This window comes from Trachurus japonicus, chromosome 14 (genome assembly GCF_045865225.1).
Source record: "Trachurus japonicus isolate A0001 chromosome 14, Traja_1.0".
Taxonomy (NCBI): Eukaryota; Metazoa; Chordata; class Actinopteri; order Carangiformes; family Carangidae; genus Trachurus; species Trachurus japonicus.
Genome location: NC_140920.1, coordinates 10190263 through 10213159, shown reverse-complemented (window position 1 = coordinate 10213159; position 22897 = coordinate 10190263). Strand labels below are relative to the sequence as shown.

The 22897-nt window shown below is 44.2% G+C and overlaps 1 protein-coding gene across 4 annotated transcripts in view; it reads right to left on the bottom strand.

Annotated features, from left to right (window-relative positions):
- tspoap1 (TSPO associated protein 1) overlaps positions 1-22897 on the bottom strand; it is a 56591-nt gene that overhangs the window by 3986 nt on the left and 29708 nt on the right. The window contains exons 8-30 of one of the 4 annotated variants that reach the window (XM_085797402.1): positions 20847-21014; positions 18596-18679; positions 18357-18446; positions 18107-18229; positions 17918-18022; positions 17626-17676; positions 16849-16881; positions 14762-14942; positions 14004-14093; positions 13331-13536; positions 11322-11428; positions 11129-11238; positions 10167-11042; positions 9076-9102; positions 8711-8862; positions 7758-8222; positions 7258-7653; positions 5909-6064; positions 4834-5649; positions 3458-3557; positions 1803-1945; positions 1507-1675; positions 609-677 (exon numbers count right to left, since the gene is read on the bottom strand). In XM_085797402.1, the coding sequence (XP_085653528.1) occupies positions 609-677; positions 1507-1675; positions 1803-1945; positions 3458-3557; positions 4834-5649; positions 5909-6064; positions 7258-7653; positions 7758-8222; positions 8711-8862; positions 9076-9102; positions 10167-11042; positions 11129-11238; positions 11322-11428; positions 13331-13536; positions 14004-14093; positions 14762-14942; positions 16849-16881; positions 17626-17676; positions 17918-18022; positions 18107-18229; positions 18357-18446; positions 18596-18679; positions 20847-21014 (4717 nt within the window). Of the gene's footprint in view, positions 1-608; positions 678-1506; positions 1676-1802; positions 1946-3457; positions 3558-4833; positions 5650-5908; positions 6065-7257; positions 7654-7757; positions 8223-8710; positions 8863-9075; positions 9103-10166; positions 11043-11128; positions 11239-11321; positions 11429-13330; positions 13537-13988; positions 14094-14761; positions 14943-16848; positions 16882-17625; positions 17677-17917; positions 18023-18106; positions 18230-18356; positions 18447-18595; positions 18680-20846; positions 21015-22897 lie in introns of all 4 variants that reach the window. The other 3 variants (XM_085797399.1, XM_085797400.1, XM_085797401.1) reach the window with 3 other exon arrangements.

Here is a 22897-nt window from a genome sequence, read left to right as displayed (position 1 = left end):
GTTACAGGCATCACACCAGAGTACGTAAAGTCACAGACGGAGATCAGAGGAGATGGATGCTTCAACAAGGGCCTCTTAGGTTTAGCTGATCATGTAATGCATTTGAAACAGAGGAGCAGAACAGCGGCTCAATAACTTTCTGTGAGATTATCATTGAAGAAGCAACACAGGGCCACATTCTGCTGCAGTGCCTGAAGTGCATTACATGAAGCTCCAATGGAAACTGACCAGAGTGACTCAGTACTCGTGTGTGTGCATTTTAACAGTAGTGAACTGTTGTGTTATAAAAGTTGCAAAGTTAACCTGCGGAAAGACGAGGTTACTCTGAATGAATAAACTATCACCACTGAGACAGTGGGTGCAACTCTAAGCTTTGATTACTGTGAAGCTGTTCTACTGCTGTTACTTGAGCATAATGCTGAGAAAGCTGATTTCCTGACTACTGCAGCTGAGCTGACCTACAAATCCTCCACTCTGCGCTGAGTGAAAAGCAGCAACTGAAAGAGCAAAAGCTAAAGAGAAGGAGACAGAGAGAAGAAGCAAACCAGAAAACCAGAGAGAAGAAGAAAGGAGGAAGGTGGGGAGCCGCAATCTGCAGCGAGACACACCTTTCTTGGATCGTCTCGGTTTCGGCGGTGGAACGGGGCGACGTGGAAGCTGTGCATGTGTGCGAGTGCCTTAATGGAGTTTTAGAAAGGAAAACCAAACAAAAATAAAATAAAATAAAAAAAATAAAAATGACACCAAAAAAGAAACACAAGTGTAATTTGAGAGAAGCAGACCAGACAAAGTAGACAATGAAGAGCCAAGTGAGGAGCAATTTAAAAATGACAACCAGTGAGCAGCAGACACAGCAGTGAGAACAAGTGGAAGTGAAAAGGTTAAACCATCTGCAAAACACTGCTCCGGGGTCGAGAGCAGGAAACAGAAGCAAAGTGTCTGCTTGAATTTGCTGGGCGGCTGATTTAGCACTCACCACAGACACACACTGACTTTAATTTTATACTTTATAGACACCAGCATGAAAACACAGCCAGTGACTGAACATATGTAGATGGTTTTCATTCTCTTAATAGAAACACAGTGAACATACAAAACTATGACATGGTTAACACTTTTGGTTCCATTTTAATTAGTTCAGCTTCAATCAAGTCTGATCTGAGACCTGTGTTTGAGCCTCTTGGTGGGTCATAAGGTCACAGACAAGAGGGAGCATCTACTTCACCTCCTTTTTTCTTTTTTCACTGTACTTGAGGCAAAAATTAAAAGCCTTAGTGTCTGCAGAAAATAATTCACAACAGTGGGTCCAGTCCTGCTCCACTTGTGCTGCTATTTTCACTTCTCACTTGAACATGAACAGCGGTGATATTATGAGTAAGACATTAAAAATTTGCATCTGCAGTATGGTAAAGAATGTCCAAATATACTCATTTTCCAGGGCAACAGAAAACATTTATTATTCAACAACAAACACGATAATCAGACAGAACAACGGGCGTCACGTACCGATCTTCTCCATGGAGGCCGCTGTGGACAAGAAGCCCTGCAGCAGGAGCTGCTGCCGGGTCTCCTCGTCCTCCACCTGGATCTCAGACACCATGTTACACGGCACGTAGCCCAGTCGACCACCGGACTCCCCCTGGTAGAACCCATCTGCGTCTTTATCTCCATAAACCTGAGGGAAAGAGACAGGAACATTTCACACATTCTCTGCAGTATGCAAGTTGAACTTATTCAGACTGTTGTCTTCATGTGAGCTTATCAAGGTTTCATTCAGTGTGTCTGAGCAGTGAAGGACATACTTTGATGATCTGTCCCTCGGTGAAGGGCAGCTCCTCCTCAGCAGCGTCAGGATTGGGCGACATGATGGCAGGATCGTACGGGAAGAGGGCCACGAAGATGCGTATGTCACTGTCTCCCTTTATCTTTGGTGGATCAACACCACCTGCAGTTACACACATACACACAAACAAACAAACAAACAAACAGGATTGAGGTAATTAGAAGCCTTCAGTGTTCAACTGGCTCAGTCCTGAGTACTCCCACATATTTCTTTTGATTAGAGAACTGTAACATTGAGAGAACTGATTATATCATGACCTCTATAAAAAACCAGTAGTCTCATTATTTCTTTAAATAAATGTTGTGTGCTTCAACTGATGATGAAAATAGTTGCTAGTTGCAGCTCTGATTCATTCTGATTTATTTCCTGTACTTGTGGGTGGTGTTTATGCTTTGTTGTGTACTTAAATGTTCATTTTATTTGTTCCATATGATTTCAGTGCAATACAATATGACTTTCAACAGACCCTTTGCAAAAGAAGCCGTGCAGGGTTTGCAACGAGTTCTGCAAAAAGTACAACCAGCTTGCACCTCCCCCACCGCCCACCAACTGTAGCGCTGCTATGAACAGTATTCGCCCAGCACAGGCATGTCCTTAAAAGAGGTAATCAAGCTAAACCACTGATCCTAAGCTGTGTGAGCCGTTTGACAAACGTGCACTCGTTCATGATCTGCAGCAACCAAGCAGCAGGGGAAACAGTGTGACCCACTCTGTGACCTAAAACACCGCCACAAGCAAACATTAAAAACCAGACCAATATTGTTGAAGGTGCCTTTAATAAAGCCTGTGTCACAGCTGCTGCAAAGCAATCTTTGCATTTGGCTTGTGGGCGCCTACAGAGGAGCGTACGTGAGGCACGCCACCAGTGCGGCTAAAGACATTACAACTGTAGCCTGTTTGACACTCAGACAAATTTGAAGAGCTGTAGTGAGACTTTAAGCTGCGCTGAAGAGACGTGTCCTCTATCTCATTATGGAGAATCAGCCCATCTGTGGCAAGAGTCACGGGCAGACAACTCGCTCACTTTCACATCCTCACGATTCTCTTGTAGATTAGGACAGAACTTCTCCCTGCTCTCTTCCTCTATTTATGCGCACGTGTACATTTATGCATTTGTGTGTGTGTAGTCCACTGTACATAACATAGAGGATTATTAAATATGTGTGTAGTCTTGTGTATCAAGATGAGTGAAAGGAGAAGAGGTGACAGAGAGATGATAAGAAAGGAGGAAAGTAAAGAGAGGGGCTCGTGTCTGTAGTCTCTGTCTTTGCTTGCTAATCGAGGTTACTATTTTAATGTCTGTCACTTCCTCCTGTCATGACAAGCCACTTTGGGTTAAGCCGGTTCTCAGCTTAGCAGGCTCTCTCCGACTTCTCCACAGCAGCTACAGCGCCTCGTCCTCTCCTCCCCACCCTCCCTCCCTCCCTCTCTCCCTCCCTCCCCCTACACAAGGTGCTAATCTGACTGCCATCATGTGAGAGAGGGGGAGGCTTGCCAACAGAAAGCACAGGTGTATGTGAGCGTTGCTTGCCTCGCACATTTCCACTGTTTAATTGACTTAAGAGAGGGAAACCAACAAGAAACAGGAAGACAAAAGAGGAAAGAGTCTCTGACCTTTGAGTTGCCTGGCTTGCAAGCTCGCTGGTTTAGAAGAGAGCTCAGCCTGGCCTCCCCACGATGGACCCGCCTCAGCTGGAGGGATTTGGCCGGACTCCTGCTCAACAGACAGAGAGAAAACAGGCCCATAAGAAAAAATGTCGAACACAGAAATGCAAAGACTGCTGGGGAGGATGAAGGGACACCACAGGGATTCAGGAAAAATGATCAGCAACTTTAGTTGTTAATTTTTCCAATCAATACTTCATAATCTGTGCTGTGCTGTTCACGTATTGATAATCAACTAAGTGCTTACTTATTGCAAGAGCGACTGAAACTTCATCAAATACAAAAAACCCCGGGTTTCCAACATTCTGCTGTTTCAACATTAGCATGTTCCTTTTTTGCACTGCAGGAGTCTGAGTTGTCACACACTGAAGCACATCCACTGAGAGCTAATGCAGGACAAGGCAGCACCGACTAGTTTGGGATCAGAGCTGATCTGAGGTGCAGGACGATGTGACACCAGCAGTCAGACAGAGGGAGAACGGATTTAGTTACTTTATCTGGAGCTGAATTATAAACATCAGAGGCTGGACCCAGATGGTAATGTTTAAAGGGATAGTTCAACATTCTGGCAAATTGGCCCATTGCCATAATCCCTATACTCATAGCAGTAGGTTTGTTACCTTTATTTGTCGGTGCAAGCTATTTTTAGAACGGCGGAGCAGAGCCGTGAGCTGCTCAGAGCTATGCTACAGAGGCTAACGGGATTTTTTGGTTTCCGTCATCAAACTCATCAAATACACAATCCAACAACTCTAAAACGCTCTGGTGGACAAGTTGTGACCTGCACATTCACCACGCTATGAGATAATAACAGAACGTTACGAGACAGAGTTGTTTTTGAGGCAAATGCAGAGACTGCTTGATGAAAAACTGCCCCTGAAGGCAACGCGCATCAGCGGTTTTGCATGAATTTACCTTGAAAACAACTGCGTGATGAGGGAAACCAAGAAATCCTATGAGCCTCCATAGCGTAGCTCTGAGCAGCTCGCGGCCCGTTCTAAAAATAGCTTGCATCGACAATTAAAGGTAACGAACCTACTCCTAAAACTATAGGGATTATGGCAATGGACCAATTTGCCAAAATGTTGAACTATCCCTTTAACTATTTGGCAGACACTATTTGGCCACACTTCACCGACATGCCATTATTTAGTTATATACTACAGGATGCTTGCTTTAGTAAAACAAGGATCCCTGATCCCCCTCTGTCCACTGCAGTGATGATGATGGAGAAGTTGTTAGAAAGGTTAGATCCACACTGCTACAGGGGAGAGGAGAGAGCCGGGAGAACACATCCATCTTGTCTGTCCTACTGAGACGTTTACCAGTGGGTCGGCCTTCAGCCCCCGGCGATGAGGAGGCCTGCAGTGCTCCATCTGAGCCCCCTCCACCCACCACTCAGAGCTGATCTGCTCCACCACCACCTCCCCGGGGCCGTACTCCACAGGCTCCTCGTTATCGTCGGTGCCGTACTCCACGTCGATCTCCACCTCGCGACCGACGGGCGACCGCAGAGTCCGTACTGTTTTGCTGACCGGGTAGGGTCTTGGCGGGGCAGGGCCATAGCTGACGTTGGCTGCCGTAGCGACAGCCATCTGACTCCTCAGCATGGCCTCCCTCCTAAGGCGGTCCCCTAGCCCCTTGAGCAGCACTCTCTCTCTGCTGTTGGGGGTCTGCATGGGAGCACAGCGGGCGGAGACTCGCCTGCTGACGGGACCCTCGTAGAGACTCATGTCGTCTTCAGGGTAACTGATGGTGTCCACCGTGTCTGCGTAGTGCACCCTGTGCTGCGTCTTAGGCTTGACCTGCGAGGGTCCGTGTCTGGGTAAAGGCTCTTTGGTTAGAGATCTGGGATCCCTGTTGTAGTGGTGATGGTGAGGGGGGGCGTGGGGGTGTGGGTTGGGATGATGCTGGTGGTGCTGGGGGACATGATGGAGGTATTCTGCATCTCTGGGGTGATGGTGGCCCTGTCTGGGCCGAGGCTGACCGCGGCGGATTAACGACTCTTCTTGACCGCTGTCTTCTTCTTCTGTCAGCTCAGGGATGCTGAACAGCTGCTTGTTGTGGTGGACCTGAGGGGGCAACTTAAGGATCCTCTCAAGAACATCCTCATCGCTGTCTGGAGTGTCCAACTTGCGCGACTACACAGACCACAGGTCAAAGCAAGTGAGAGTGGGTTGGTGAAGGTGGGATGGAATATCATATTGTTCAGTAAAAGATAAGAGGTGTGCAGACAAAACAGACGAAAACCCGGCAAAGGAAAGAGAAAAGAAAGAAGAAAAATCAAACACTGTTAGCAACAGGACAGAAGAAACGAGGCCACAAAATGGGAAAGTGTGCAACTGAAAGATGTGCATTTCATTCAAAAGTCACAATACATAAAGCAACTTATTCTCTTACCCTGCCGGCTCCAACTGTGTATCCCCTGGCCTGTGGCGCTCCGAGGTGGTCAGAATAGTCCTCCTCCTCCTCCTCCTCCAGGATGTCAGACAGGTCTGACCGGCTGTTGTCTGCATGGTAGTCACTGGGAGGCTCCACATTTCCTCTGCCATAACTCTGTTACAGAGAACAGCATCATTTTAGGGTTAGGCTGTTATTTCATTTGTCACTGGTGTGGTTGATTGAGCAAAAATTAAATATGAAAGCTCAACAATATCACAGATTTAAAGGGATAGTTCAACATTTTGGCAAATAGGGATTCCCTGTAGTCATAGCAGTAGGTTCGTTACCTTTAATTGTCTGTGCAAGCTATTTATTTAGAATGGCGGAGCAGAGTTGCAAGCTGCTCAGAGCTACGGTACAGAGGCTCATGGGATTTCTTGGTTTCCCTCATCAAACTCATCAAATACACAATCCAACAACTCCAAAACGCTCTGGTGGACAAGTTGTGACCTGCACATTCACCACGCTATGAGATAATAATGGAACGTTATGAGACAGAGTTGTTTTCGAGGCAAATGCAGAGACTGCTTGCTGAAAAACTGCCCCCGACGGGAACACGCATCAGCGGTTTTGCATGAATTTACCTCGAAAACAACTCTGTCTTGTAACGTTCTGTTATTATCTCATAGCGTGGTGAATGTGCAGGTCACAACTCATCCACGAGAGCGTTTTGGAGTTGTTGGTTTGTGTATTTGATGAGTTTGATGAGGAAAACCAACAAATCCCATTAGCCTCTGTAGCGTAGCTCTGAGCAGCTCGCGGCTCTGTTCCGCCGTTCTAAAAATAGCTTGCACCGACAATTAAAGGTAACGAACCTACTGCTAAAACTATAGGGATTATGGCAATGGGCCAATTTGCCAAAATGTTGAACAATCCCTTTAAATGTACGTACATGTTAAAGTAAAAATGTACAAAGCTGTACTGTAGAAATGATTAGAGATACATGATTCCACACACCAGCTTTTGAGAAACAGCACTCACACTATATTCCTATGGTATGATGCAAATCACATGTTAAATTTCCATGCTCAAAACCTCCATAATACGTGAGTAAAATATCAAAACATCAATATGAAATATTTACATGCTATAAATACCCTTGTCCCTTTATTTTACTAGAATAAAATGACAGGCTGCATTAAGAACAGCCCATACTTATCAACTAAGAAAGTATAATTTTAAGGACAACCACTGATTTGAATGGACTGGAATCTGTGGTATGAGGACTCTGGTGCTACAGACAGGATGGTGCTTAAAAAAAAAAACTTGAGTATTTGAAAGAACAAATCATGGACATCAGGTCTGACCTGCTGCCTCCTGCCGTACGCCGGTTCCTGGTCCTGTCTCAAGAACTCTTCGATGGACACCAGGCGGGTATTCTCCTGCTCCTCCTCCACCTCTGACTCCAGCGGTGACATGATGGGCGGGCGGTGGAGGTTGGTGTCCTGAGGGTTAAGGAGTTCTGTGATCGGGGCTTTGGGTGGGGTGGGGATGCGCTCAGGGGTCCCGAGCTTGGCACTGGGGTCCTCGATGAACTCTGTAATGCATGGGAAAGGACGTATTGCTCCGGGGCTGTCGCAATCTCTGCGCTGCTCCAACACTATTGCTGCTGCTGCTGCTGCTGGCACTGGTGAATGTGCAGGTGTTGGTTCTGCTACTGGAGATGGTTGAGGTGCTGAAGTGGTGGGGGATGTCACATTAACCTGAGGATGAGAAAGAGTCAGTGGAATGACAAAAGTTTCTCCTAGAAAAAAATAAAAAATAAAAAATAAAAACACTGCAGGCTCACGTATAGGAGAATACTTACCATTGGAATAATGGTGGGGGCCTCACACACAGCCAAGGCAGCAGCAGACGAGGGGTCGGCCCAGGCCTTCGCGTACGAGGCAGCTGAGAGAAGACCTTCTGAGTGGAGAGCATGAGGAGGGTTGGCAGCAGCCTCCACTGTGAGGCCACTGTTGTGTGTGTCTGATGGCAAAGTGCTGGGCAGCATGGAGGCTTTGGCAGCAGAGTTTATGTAGGACGGCGGTGATGGCATACTACTGGGACCTACTGGGCTGCAGGGGAGCGGGGCTGGCACAACTGGGGCGGTGATAGCTGGTCCGGCCATGATGGCGGGCAGCTTGGAGGGCACATTGACAGGCAAAGAGTCACAGGACTCCCCGTGGGCGGACATGGTACGGACAGTGAGCTCCTGAGCTGCCTGCAGGGACTGGATCTGAGAGGGGCCCAGCAGGGCACTGCCCGCTGTTGGGGACGACACCTCCAGCACCTTGGATGGTAGGACGACAAGCACATGTCACAAAGACATTGTAAAACCTGGCATCAACAATTGCAAATGCAAAATACAACAATATACCTCGTTTTTTAAATCATGTTTAGGCCGTTCCTTTTGCACTAATATTAAGATAGCTTTATTTACAGACTCCAAGTCCAGTGATAATAAAAAAACTTGTATTGTAGTGTATTTAAATTACAGTATGGGTTGTATTTAAATTATGTTCAGGTTGTTCCTTTAGTACTAGTGCAACTAGTATATTTTTATTGCTTTAGACATTGTAGGATATATTTTATCACATATTTCCTCTTTGTATTTTATTTATTTCCTTTGCACATTTCGTTTTGGAGCAACCTGCCATAAGAATTTCCTTAGGGATGAATTAAGTTCAATCTAATCGAATCAAATCAAATCTTATCATATTAAAAAGGAAATTGTTTGGCTATAACTAACTTACTTTCAACAAAAAAAACCCTTCTTACCTTTTTCTTGTCAGCATATATAGTGTATCCATTGACACGGACTCCATTGGAGGTCCCAGCAGCATCTATAGTGACTGGCAGCCAGCTGATGAGGGCGATGCCCGGAGTGGGGCCGTGCTCCAGCTGAACGTCCAGTGGAGCATCAGGGGGACCTGCAGGGAAAAGCATCACACCGCAGCCAGTGGCAAGCAAACGGTGGGGTGGCATTATTATTATATATATTTACATGGTCAAGAGAATAGCTCACAACTATTGAAAATGCATTGCTTGGGATAAGAAGTAATGATCACAAAGGGAACATGATTTCACCAAGAAAGTTGCCTCTACACTCTACAGGGACAGCAAGAAATTTTGAAACCATATACCTGGGTTCCCAGAGTGTGGGCATGAAACTTAAGCAAATTTGAATGGTCACTTACAATGAAATACAATGTACATCTGCTATGACAGTGATCAGAAATATGCATCCTACAGGCCTACATGAAAAATAAAATACTGTTAGCTGGAACGAGCAGAATGGCATTATGGTACCACAACCTGACATCAAATGATGTTCAGGACTGAAAACTCAATTAAAAAACATCGATGACACAGTTTTCATCAAAATATCAGAACCTCACATTCACCTCCCCCACATAAAACTCTGCCTCTATATTAATACATGTACAATGTGTTCTGCTGCCAGGGCAGGAAAACTATCAAACTACAGGGTGTAGGTGCAGATCAGATATGTGATTGCACAATGTGCTTTGGCTATTTAATGAAGGAAATGTGATTCTGCATAGCTCACAACAGCAGCTCTCATAATTAAACTTATGACCTTGTGTAGGAGGTAGACAATAAATCACTACTGAATATAAGACATTCTCATTTGTACTCAGAGATACAACACATTGGGTTAACATGTGGCTCTGGTAAATGCTCTGTCTGGGAGAAGCTATGGGAAGGGTCACCTACCGGGCAAGCCCATGATATTAACTTACTGTATGAATGTGACTGCCTGAACAACAAGCAGTGATAGCTCTCTAGCTGTCTACATAAAGACTTTGTAAACTTCTGAACAGGATAGACACACACATGCGCGCACACACACAGACACACACAGACACACACAGATAATATGTATTTTCTATGCAAAAGATTGATGTTTGCAATACTGAACATGGTTATGTACTAAATATGTTTAAATCGCAACTCTTCAAATTTCCATACAGATGTGCTTCGAATGGCATCAACCATTTTCACATTTGAGCTACAGCATCAGGACGCATTTATCATTTGGAAAAGAAAATCTTGATCTCAACTAAACATTTGAGCCACACTATGACCTACATGTTCTTTCTTTTACCAAGGTTAAATGATTGGTTTGACTCTCAATGTGAAAAGTGTGATTGATTGGTTGATGATGTAAGTGTGGACACCTTCAGAGATGTCAGAGAACATGCTAAATCCTGACCTGCCATCAGCGTGGTGAAGGTGATTGTAGTGCTTCTGTGTTCACGTCGCTCCACAGGTAACTCCCATGGCGTGCGGTGCGGCCGTGCCTCCACTTTGACTGTGTATTGCAGGCTGGGCAAGAGGTTATTGAGGCACAGCGAGTAGCAGCCAGCCTTCACCAGCTCACACTCCTCCTCGTTCAAGGACACAATGTGCACATAGTTACTATTGCTGGGCAGCCAGGTCAGGTTGGCAGAGGTGGCGGTGATCCTCTCCACACGCAGCTGTGTGGGCGCCACGCAAACGTCCCGACCGACCAGCATGCTGCAGCGCAGCTGGTCCGAGAGGCCCTTCTCTGTGAGGCTCTGCACTGACACGCGGTAGGCCTTGAGGTTTATGTCGAGCCGCTCCAGCACTGCTTTGGTCTGGGCACCGAAGGGCACATTGAACCGCAGCTCCTGGTCCACGTACACATTATAGCTCCACACATTGCCCCACCCAGCCGGCACCAGCGGAGGGTCCCAGCCAATGATGATGCTCTTGGCAAGCTGCTTGATGAGGGTGAGCTTACGTGGGTAAGGCACAATGTCCACTCCCACCTCCTCCAAATCCAAGTCCAGGCCGTTGGTGAGGGGGGCTGGGACAGCCAAGGCCGATGCTGAATCCGAGGGGGCTGAGGCGGGGCCAGAGGCGGCGGGGGCCTCTGTCACTTCTGAGGCGCTGGCGCCTGTGAGGAGGTGATGCTGGTGGCTGGCACTGTGCAGGCTGCTGTCTAGCACGGAGTTATGGGACATGTCCCCTGTCTCTGGATGGTGAGTGCTCATGACATCGTCGTCCGATACGCGCTCCACAAAGTTAGAGGGGACCAGCCCTCTCCGACCGTCCATCAGCTCACCTGGAAGAACCCACAGTAACACACTGAATACCACGGACACACAAGAAGAACACACTGACACAAAAATAATCCTCCTCCTGTCGTACCTTCATAGAAGCCATCGTCATCCATGTCTCCATACACGTAGATGTATTCTCCGGCAGTAAGGGGCAGCTCCACCTCTGGGTTGTCGTTGGGGCCATCATATGGATTATAGCTGTGCAAAGTAAATTTAGGAAGGAAGAAAGTTTTTTCATCACCCATTATCAAACACTGATAATGTCTGCGTTTAATACTTACCTATATCTTGCGATGAAAACCTGAAGCTTTGCTGCCCCTCTGCTGGCTGTGTAAGGTGCCGGGGCCACATCAATGTCGAGCTCCTCTACTTCACTGGCAGTGTCCACCTGAAACACCAGGAACAGGTGAATCACTGGGACTTTCAAGCAGGTCTTAAATTGTATGCATTAATATCAAAAAACATATTTCGTATTAAAAATCGTATTATCACTTCATCAAGGTTGGAAATAGAGAAAAGGAAATTTTAGAGAAATTTTGATTCAACTTTATTATATATAAATCATTTTTGTCTAACATTGAAAACTGCCTCCATCAGAGAATACTATCACTATTAGATCTGGATTTAGGTAATTATCTGTGTACAGTACACATGAAAAATGTTATCTTTGCTGGCAATGACTGTTTGGGAATGACTGTAGAGGAAATAATTGTGTTTAATTGTAATTTTGTTTCTCAGTTTTTGTTTGAGTGGGGATACAAATCTGACTGTACAGACAGAAATGTATTTACTGTAAAAACAGAATGGGTTACTGGTCGTCATGAATGACTGCTCACAGGGAAAATACAGTGTTCTTATTATATGGTGATATATAGTCATGAACTGATGCCGATGTGGTGTTTGATCTCCAATTTTACCGACTACACACAATACAGTTTGAGATATTGTTTATTTATAGCTCCCTGGAAACCTTTTTAAGGATAATCACATACAACTACTACTGTATAACCTTCATAATCCACAGTGGCCAGTGGATTATTTCACTTAATATGAGCTTTATTGAAGTGCGGGGGAGACGAGTGACAAGATGAGAAGACCACCGACCTGTCCACCACACAAGACCACACGCTGACTCTTTGGAGACACGGTGGCACAAAAAAAAAACTAAATACAAATCATTTCTCTCATGTATGAGCAGAGGAAGCTCTCGTGTGTTTATCTATAGCCTGTACTCGCGTGAGATGACACAGAGGTTAAGGAGGACTTTTTAATCCATTAAATCCACACAATCAATGTGCTTGTGCATGGCCGTCTTGGTAATCTTGATGAGGGATGCTTGTCTATGTAGAGACAAAGAAAGCAAAGAGGTTGCCAGCAGGGGGTCCTGCAGAGTGATGTAACCTATATGAACACCAAGAGGCCAGAGAAGCATTTTCACAAGGTCACAACCTGGGTCTAACATATATTAAAGGGGACCTTATTTCTAGCATAAAATATGATAATTTACTACTCACCCAGATAACTTTGGTGTCATTACAAGTCGTTCCGACGAAATTAGATCCAGCTGAGAGCCGCGTATATCCGTGTAAGTCTACAGGGCAGCGGAATGCAGCCTCTAAAAAACACATTATCTGCCGCGAAACTCGTTCATTTCACCAATATTTTGTTATGATACGCTAGTGCTATTCTCCTCTGAGTCCGGGGTTAGCTGTTATCAACATCCAGCGTCCAGCTGCTCATTTTGTTCTGACAAGTCGGAAACGAACCGTAGCATTAGCAGTAGCAACAAGCCACGCCGCGCAGCACTCAGAGATGACATCATCCAGGTCAGAATTTAGTAAGTCAACTACAGACCCCGGATGTTAATAACAGCTAACCCCGGACTCAGAGGAGAATAGCACTAGCATATCATAACAAAATATTGGTGAAATGAACGAGTTTCGCGGCAGATAATGTGTTATTTAGAGGCTGCATTCCGCTGCCCTATAGACTTGCATTATACGGATATACGTGGCTCTTCACTGGATCTAATTTCGTCGGAACAACTTGTAATGACACCAAACTTATCTGGGTGAGTAAATTATCATATTTTATGCTAGAAATAAGGTCCAGATAGTAAAAAAACGGCAATTCCCCTTTAAAACGTTCTGGCAGCTTTCAAATGAGGGAGCAAAATTAGTTAGGGTTTCAAAGAGGCCATTTCAAGGGGATGCTGACAAAATGGAAAAGTGTGAGGTGATTCTTTTAAAATAATCTTTTCTTAATACACAATACTTTGTTGGGGTTGTACCTCGTGTGTGGGGCTTGATTTGTGCGGACTGAGGTGCGTGTCGGACTTGGGGGTGAGGTGTGCTGTCTCTGACTTGCTGGAGGAAGAGCCTGACTTGCTGACGCTGATGGTGGGCAGCTCTCGGTGTTTGGTGACAGGCGAGCGCTCCACCCTGGATAACCCTGCCGCGTGGGGGGTGGCCCCCATCCGCAGCGCAGCGGCCACATCTAGCAGAGAGAGAAAGAGAGGGAGAGAGAGAGGGAGGGGATAATACATAATCCGTGACTTCAACAGACACTTCCAGTCCTCTCGCTGGTGGTTAACCCGGCTGAATCCGTCAGCATTCAGGTGGGTGAGGTCGCTGATTGTCATGCAGGAGGCTCAAGGTTGAACCTGGCTGATTAAACGTTGGAGGAAAAATCCCGTCTCCATCTGTCTGAGGTCAGAGGTCACACTACCTCGTGGCAACGTGTTGTCACACCAATGCTGTTAAGGGGCTTAACTGGTTCCACGGTCCACAGACATTTCTCTGACCGTCATGAGATGGTGAGAAATACAGACAAGCTCTGTTAACGGTGTTGGACTGAGACGGGGCGGGGGTGGGTGAGATGACAGAACATGCCGTGCTTTTGTGACCGTGCCCAACACATATTATGGGTAACAGAGACAGAGAGCGTACCGAGCGGATCATTACCCTCGGGGCAGGAGAGAGTGTCACCACCCTCGAGACTCCAGAAGGCTATTTCACCCAGAGACACCATATCCCATGAGCCACCAGTGCAGTCTAAAAACATATGAACAAGTGTAGGAGAAAGAGGTTGGATACAGACATTAGGAAAAAGCTGTGGACTAGATTTGCACGGTTAGTTTCAGGGCAGCTGCGGACGGGACTGCATTACGATGTATTTTAAAAACGCTTTGGTTGTTGACATCATTTCAAATGTCACAGCATTAAACCACAGCAGAAGCAGAAGAAGCTGAGATGTGACACACACAGTGCATTAAGATCAGTTCATGTGCCCTTTTTAAAAAAAAAAAAAGTAAACAAAGGTCAATAACCAAACAATCCCTTTGAATAATGCAAAAATACTAAAACCTGAAAAGAAGCATCCCTGATGGGACTGTTTAAAAAAGGATTTGGATGCTATTGATGCGCCTCGGGTGGAGTGGCGCTTTATTTTCTAAAGCCGAGCTATCAGGACTCAATGCCTCTTTCAGTGACAAGGTTTCCTTTTGAAAGAAATCAAACATAAAGCATATAAGCTGAATACTGTTCAAATAATACTTGAACTCAGAGTTTATGGCTGTTGACACCACTGTGTATTTAGCCAAATAAATTCATTTCTTTTGCCTGGTTTTTAAATACACTCTTCATCACATAACCATCATAACACAATTTAAGTTGAGTTAAGTTTTTGGCTGTGAAGACGTGTCCGTGCTGCTGTGGCTCACCTCGCTCTGTAGTCAGGCCCACTCCGTTGGTCAGAACAGAGAGGCTGGGGTTGTTGAGGAGGCTAGCGCCGGCCAAATCCACCTTGGAGGCCTGCAGTCGAAACTTCTCCAACTCTGTGGAGAGCAAGCCGAACTGTTCGCTCTGGCTGCGACATTTCTCCTCCAGGTCTCGTACCTTTGACTGCAAAGTGCAAAAAACACGGAGAATACATATACGGTATGAACACAGTTTTTAGCCAAAAGAGCAACACATCTAAAAAAGGGGAAATTCCACCTTTCTACACTATTGAAAAGGATATTAATTTGTGATAATCAATAATACTAAAAGTAACTGCTTGATGAATATCTATAATTTAATATTTCTTCTTCTTCTCTGTGTTTTATGGTGAATTTCTCCTTTTAGAGGATCACGACTGGTTTACTGTAACACATCAGTCATGTGGAGGATAATGACTCCATGAGAGTAAGGTAAGGTAAACTTTAATTTGTCAGTGTCATGCAGAAACCTTTGATGCTTTTACAGCTATAACTATGGAAAACCCTTTATTTAATCATTAAGAAACAAGCACATTTATCACATCAAATTTCACATTTGATTTTACACAGCTGCAATTATTTTTGCACATTTCTGCTTACATAGGGTATAAATAAGTTATTACAAAACAAAGTATTACAGCCTGAGGTTAGGTTTCTGCAGACAGACAATATAAACTGTCACTGAAGCACAAGTTACGGCTGCAAACACAAAATGACAAGCGATTACAGGCTCAGAGGGGAGAAAATGAGAGGGAAATAAAGGCGGGTAGTTTTCTGGTGAGATGGGAAACAGTAGTACAAACCAGAGCTGAAGGTTATGGTAGGTTGTAAGAAGTTATATACTGTGCTTCTGTTACACGCTGCAATCACTTTAACAAAGTCAGACAACAGCGTTATTTGCCAGAACACTACAGAGGTTGGCCTCAGCCCTGCTGAGTTTCTATATGTGGCTGAATTCACTTCCGGTTGCGGTGGGAGTTTCCTGGCAGGCTGATATGACAAAAGCCTGTGCACGAAACTGTCTGAACAACATTTCCTGTTAGCTCTCACCTACGCAAACCCACCAAGTGTGCACTCAACTGTTATCTGGCTAAACTGAACTGAGTAGTGGTAGTGAGTAAACTAACACACTGTGAGAAATCACACATCCACCTCGAAGGAATACTCTTAACATCCTCTGTGATGTGTTACGCTCATGTCAAAGACACGTTATACTAAGTTTGACCAACATGCAGCCAGAAAGACAAGCTTGATAAGTGTGTCCAGAAAAGCTGGGAGTGATAACTATGCCACAGTGTTATCTGGCACAGTCTGAATGACCTGATTTATACACACTTTGGTAACATGAAAAACTGTATCAGAATAAAAAATGTCCCCTGTAGCCACATGAAGCATTTCCTGTATTTACATCAAAGTGGGTTCAAAGTAAAGTATACCTACAAAACACAAATGGTGCACAATCCTAATTCAGCTCTGCCAGCTTGAAGGATTTCAACAAATGGTAACTGGGTGTGGTGGGTTTATCTAAGGGGGCTAGGGAAGGTTTTCTGGTGAACCAGTACATATTTCAGCCCAGGTAAAACAGGCTAAGGGTTAACAGTACCTGCATGCAGTCCAGTGTACTCTGGTTAGCAAAAAGGTAACACAAAGGACAAAAAAAGGTAAACAAAAAGCAAATACATGCTTGAGAAAAAAGGAATCTGGGAAAGATAAAACAGATTAATAAAGTAGAAACACAGCAGTCTGAGCCCAGGTCGACGAGATAATCCCTGTCAGGAGCCAGTATCAGTAGAACGTCTCTTGGCCTTCAGCAGCCAACACCTGCCTTCTGCATAAACACACACAGGCCTTACAATCTGTCAAACAAAATCTTTTTAACAGATTGAGAGAGGCTGTGTGTTGACTTGGCAACAAAAGCTCAGGCTCTTGAGAGGGAAAGAGACTTTCTCCTGTGATGCTTTGGGTTTAAATAGAGAGACAGAAAGTGAGAGAAACAAAGCGGGAGGAAGGAAACGAGCAGTTTTTAAAAAACAGGAGCAGCTATACTCTACCAGCTCCCTCCGCAACACAAGCTGAGTCAAATCCTAAAATAAAATACACACTTCTTTTAGGAACAAAGTCTGGTAATAAAAATGACACAGTGTAAAATAAGGAGCAGACAAACACAGTCATCAATAGTCATCAATTTTTTGAGTTCTGCTGTGGGCTCTTTAGTTTTCTTGATCTTTTTTTTTTTTCTTTCACTACTCAAAAACCAGCAGCCAGTGAGACAGACGAGGACTGCAACCGTCATCGACTGTCTGGATTCGTTTTCAATTCAAAGTGCGTTATGCTCACTCTGCGAGCGTACACGAACGTCACACAACAGCAGAGAAGCCATCTGTTCAAACGGTTTTTCAGGCCCATGAGTGTGACAAAAATAAAAGAAATTTCTGCAACTGCTTCTCTGCCAGGTGTTTAGATAAGAATAAAGAGCCTATTGTACTGTGTCCATGCTGTGCTGTGTTTTTGTCTACTCGGAAAAGTGAAAGAATCAAATCATTATACACCAAGAATCACCTTCAATAATAACATTAGATTTGAACACAGACAGGATTCAGGCAGTGGTGAAAAACCTCAGTCTGGTTCAGCATTTGGAGTCACTTCCACTTCTTTGTTTGTCTTTACTAAACATTTTTGAATTGTATTTCGGTAACTCATCCTGAATTATTGGGAGAATCTCAGGGTTTTGCTGTGAGAACATATCAGCCCTGCATGTTACTGTATGAACATCATTTAATTGCTTGTCTCCTTTGAGGTGCAGTCACAGTGGTGTAATACAAACTCACCTCCAGCATCTGAACAACTCCTTCATGCTCCCTCTTGGCGAATAACTGAGCCTGATGATTAAAAGACATAAAAGTCAGTGCAATGTTGGTTATTAGCTCATAAAATAATAATTCAGAGCACACAGAGAGCTCAGAGCTTCATATGTGCCCAAAGGTTGCCTCCTGCTGGACGAGATGCCCCATCTCCCATAGTTAGGCTCCAAGCAACCAAGGGGGTCATAAGAATTTAATTTCCAGCAAAAAAAATATTTGTTTTAAACATGGCGAGTGTATGAAAGGTGACTGTCCTCACCCGCTGTAACCGTTTGATTTCATCCTGTTTGAACTTAAGGATAGCCAGTGCCTGCTCATGTTCCAATTCCAGCTGCTGCCTTCGCTCGGCGACCTCTCGCATATGCTGTTTTGAAAGAAAAATCATCAGAAGACAATGGTAATGAGTGAAACTGAAAATCCTACACAGAGCACCTGACCCAGACTGTACCTTTAGGACCTGCTCTAGGTTCTCCAGTTTGGCACGGAGTCTCTGGTTCTCCTCGAGAACTGAATTGTGTTGAGCGGTCACTTCAGAGAGATCTTCCCTCAGCTCCTCATTCTCAGCCCGAGTCTTGAGAAACAGGATTTGAACCTATTAGACTTGACATTACTTACTAAAATATTATTCTAACAGCTATGCCACAGATCCAGGTGAGCTAGGTGATTAAAAAAATCATAGGATGGAGCTCGACACTGACCTGGTCGAGCAGCTGTGCCTTCCTCCTGAGGAGATCTGCCTCCTCCTTTAGTTGCTCATTTTTGCCTCGCTCATCCTCAAGCTGGCTCTCCTGTTACAAAAAAACAAAGTTAAAGAATAAGATAAACCTGAGGACACCCAAGTCTCCCATGCCAACACCATGTCCAATAGACTAGACTAGACTGGAGGACAGCCAGACAGCACATGAGAAGGAAATACTGGTGCGAGTAAACGTCTTACCAAATCCAGACATCTCTTCTGTCGCTTCTTTACTTCATGCTCAAGATTTTCACATTCTTTTCTCTTCTTGCTCAGCTCACTTTCCTAAACCAACAATGACAACAAAGCATAAACAACAACACCAAATCCTAATTCTGAAATCTGACAGCAGCTCTGAAATTAGATCTAGATGGTTTTAAACAGAACACACCCTCCAATAAAGGGCAGGATATACTGTAATATAATGACACGTGATTTGTATTTACATTCTGCAATACAGAATGTATTGGCTTTAGTTTCCATACTGACCTCTGACATGACAGCAATGAGGTATTATAAAGCTTAGCATCCTTTAATTATTCTAAATGCAGCTTACATGCAGGACCAGCATAGGAGAAATCAGCTTATTTCAGCGTGGCCACAGGACCTCAATCAAGTATTACCACTGTGACTGGCTGTGTGGGGGAAGCTACAAAACACACAGGCTAATTGCAGACCACCAGCAGCCGACTGGAAGAGATACTGTATGCTCACCAGTAGCAACACAGCAAGACATTAACGATAATTAAACTGCAATCTGTGGTCTGGTTTGCTTGACTGTGTATTGTCAGCTCAGCTTTATAGACCTGGAAAATGTGTCCTGTTAAACTCAATGTAATTCGGCATTGAACACTTTATTTGGATTGGATCATCCAGTTCTGTGAGCTGAAGTCATCTGCTGGACCTCCATGCTCCTCATATGATGCACATGGAGCTGTCAATCATTGTTCTCCAACTGTTTTTTTGCTTTTAGCCCACACAATGCACAGAAGCTATTTTAATGGGGACTTGAAAATTCTGAAGTGATATTAAGTGATATTTTCAGCACCCCTGGAGTCACGTTTATAGAGTTAACAGCCTTGCTAGCAGGTCTTGTAGGGTGACCTTACAGTTGGCACTATACTGTAGTGCTTTACACTAAATGCTAACACTCACATTGACAATGCTTACAATTAGTCAGCACAAAACAAAGTCATTGGCCATAAAATAGATTGTTCTGCCAAATCAAAATTTGGACGTGATGATGTTGCCACGTGAAAAGTGAATCACTATGACAGTTCATCCATTGGGCACCGTGAATGTTTGCACAACATGTCATATATATATCATGCAGTAGTTATGGAGGTATTTTCGTCTGAACCAAACAACATTGCAAGCGGCTAAAAATAATAACCTGCATGCTTTCTGAGCTAAATTAGTTTTTAGGGAACCTCAGTGTTTATTCAGCTGATGGACATCTCCTTGTCACTCCGTCATGCTCTGGGATGATGTACTTTAACATCCTCTTAAATCAGAACAACAGACTCCTTCGTAGTTCTGCAGCTTTGATTAGGACAAAGTCTAGACATTTGATCAAACTGTGCTTGTACATTTTGGAGGACACAATTTAAAAGTTGCACATTACTTCTTTAAAGAAATGCCGTGGTACACTGACACAAAACTGTAGTATCAGGTTTTTCAAATGTGGCTGATAACATGCAAGAGCACAGAGGGTGGAGCAAGTATGATACTGAAGGACAGAACTCATGGATGGAATAATAACTGATGCCCAGATGATAATAAATTTAGCTTTCTGCTTGGCAATTAAATCCATCCTGTAATGTTGGCATGCAGCCACTACACTAACACCAAGACTGCAAATTGTCTTAATCTGATGCAATAACAATATCCTAACAGTAAATAAAACAACAACCTCCAGTTTCCATCCTGACAGAGAGAGTGAATATAGACCTGAGAGGGACTTTGGTCTATTTAAGCCATGAGACCAACTTCTAGAGTCAGCAAGGCCAATGTGCTGCTCTTCTGTTTCCAAGGGACAAGATCAAAATAATCCCAGCATTACATAACAAATCTGACTCCAGTTTTTCCTTCAGTGGCCGTCAGCTCAGCCACTGCACTGATATTCAAGCCTCAGTTTCACATGAAAAGTGCACTGTGGATAACAAAGCGCTCTCTCCACAATTAGGCACAATATGTAATTATTGCTGCAAAAAGATGTATCAGACTCTCCTTGGGGACTGTTCAGAAGAAATTACTGGGTTTCAAAACCATGTTGGTGACATTTAGCAAACCCCAGCAGCACTAAGCCTGTAATTTCAACAATAACACGCAACAACTCTGCGGCATGTTCGTACTGAAAATACACTACATGGTTGTGCTTTGAATGTCCCCCTACATGTCAAAGCTATTTTAAAAGTATCAGCTATCTATGTATAGTAGAGGATGATCTCACCAGAAACTGTAGGCGCTGCTCCTCTGTATGTTCCTCCTGATGGGAGGGGGTCGGGCTGAGGCCCGGTGAGGGCGTCACTCGCTGCCCCGACTCCTCCTCCTCTCCGGGAGTCTTCTCACACCTGGATGGAGCTTCATCTAATGCCACACACGGGGTCTCTCCTGCAACCTGACAGGGGCACGAAGAATCATCCCGTCAGTGGATTTATTGACATTTGAAATAGCCAAACACACACGGTGTTACGCTACAAAATCTTCAGCTTTGATCGTAGTAACATCATCAACCAGGGAGAGAGGAACACGTGTGATTGTCATACTGTACAGCAACACTTAACATTACAGCCCCCTGCTGTGAGTGAAGGATTAGCTGCAAGCCTCCTTCCCAGTGGTCCAACTACAATCAATGAATAATCCAGGGGGAATCCCTCGAGCCTGCAACATGGCTGGAACTCATTAGCAGGGAGTCCGTCCTTTCTAATTAGGTTGCACGTTAATGACTTGAATGTTTCACAGTTGGCTACTTTTTAAACTAATTGCAGCTGCACGTTCATCTTTATAACTTGCATGATTTGTCAAACTGGGATCCAGGTGGGGGACAGGCTGACATTGGTTAGGGGTTAAGAGTCGGGAATCAGTATCTAATTTTAGAGCAAACCTACTTATGCTCAGAGTAGAACTGTGCTAGTGCAGCCAAGGCCATGACCCAATAACAGGATCAAAGGCACTCTGCCACGTGCAGCAAAGGGGATCTCTCCTTTACACTCTCCTTTCCTTTACATTGTTAGTCACTAAAAACAAAAACACTCTAGACTTCAGACACAGTTTCCACTGAGATCATCAGCACATTGTACAAAGATGACAATTTCTCAGCGGGGGAACAATTAAACCTGTGAAATACCCCCACAAACTCATTTACAAGTGTTGTTTCAGATCAACAGGACTGTTCGCAAAATGGAAATACTCAGTATGGTTTGTTCCACACTGTCTTAGTTTCCATTAGCAGGTATGTCTACGGTTTTATCATAAAAAACACAACAGGAAAAGAAATTATTCACCAAATCCAGCAAAGAAAAAAAAAAGATGTCTCACTATGATCCGGCAGCAATGACTTGCAATATATGTTTATGACTATTTTATAAATTAAGCAAATTCTGATGAAAATAGCTACATTTTACATTTAATGAAAGAATAGGTAGATATTCTGGGATATCCTGCAACCATGGGCTGTTTTTGTTTTGCATTTTAGTTTACATCTCTCTAATCATATGAAATACTAGACATATACAACATTAAATATTCATGCATGAAGCTGCAGTGAAACAACGGATCTACTGTCCTGTGAAACCTCATTTAACCAACTTTAATCCGTCATGTTAGAGTAGACATACAGTATAGTAGTGAAGAAACTGATATGCAGTCCCACTGTACGATACTGAAAATTAACTGACTTGAAAAGACTTAATTGAGCTGATGTGTGCAGGCATCACTGTCACTGGCAATAACACGGCAAGATGGTTCTTTGACTTTATTTCATAAAGCATCTTCATTGGCTTTGTTTAATATCTGACATGCATTTTTGCCTGTGCTCTTGTGTTGTACCTACCCTCTGTATTACCTCCACAGGCCTCCATCTGAATGTATCCTGGCACCACACTATTAAAAATCTGCTAAATACGTGTTGGTTAAACGTGCAGGTGTTTAATATAATCATCATATCATTCTTTCCCATCGTTTGCAGCAGCAAGGAGAGTGATGGTTTGTTGTTTTCTAAGTAACACAGAGGACCTCAACATGGGGTCGCTAACTCATTGTGACACTTCAGAACCAATTCAATGGCATGTCTGTGAAGTTAAGCGAGGCTATCCCTGGTTTATCTTTTGGACAGGGGACCAGATGGTGTTAGTAGTGGTGACGAAGGGCCAGCAGGAGGCACTAATTCCATTGGCCCCTGTACAAACACAGGAATGACAGGCCTTAAACAAATGCTCTGCTGATTTTTTCTCCTCCTGATTCCTGTTAGTTGTCATTAAACGCCTCATCACATCCACCACG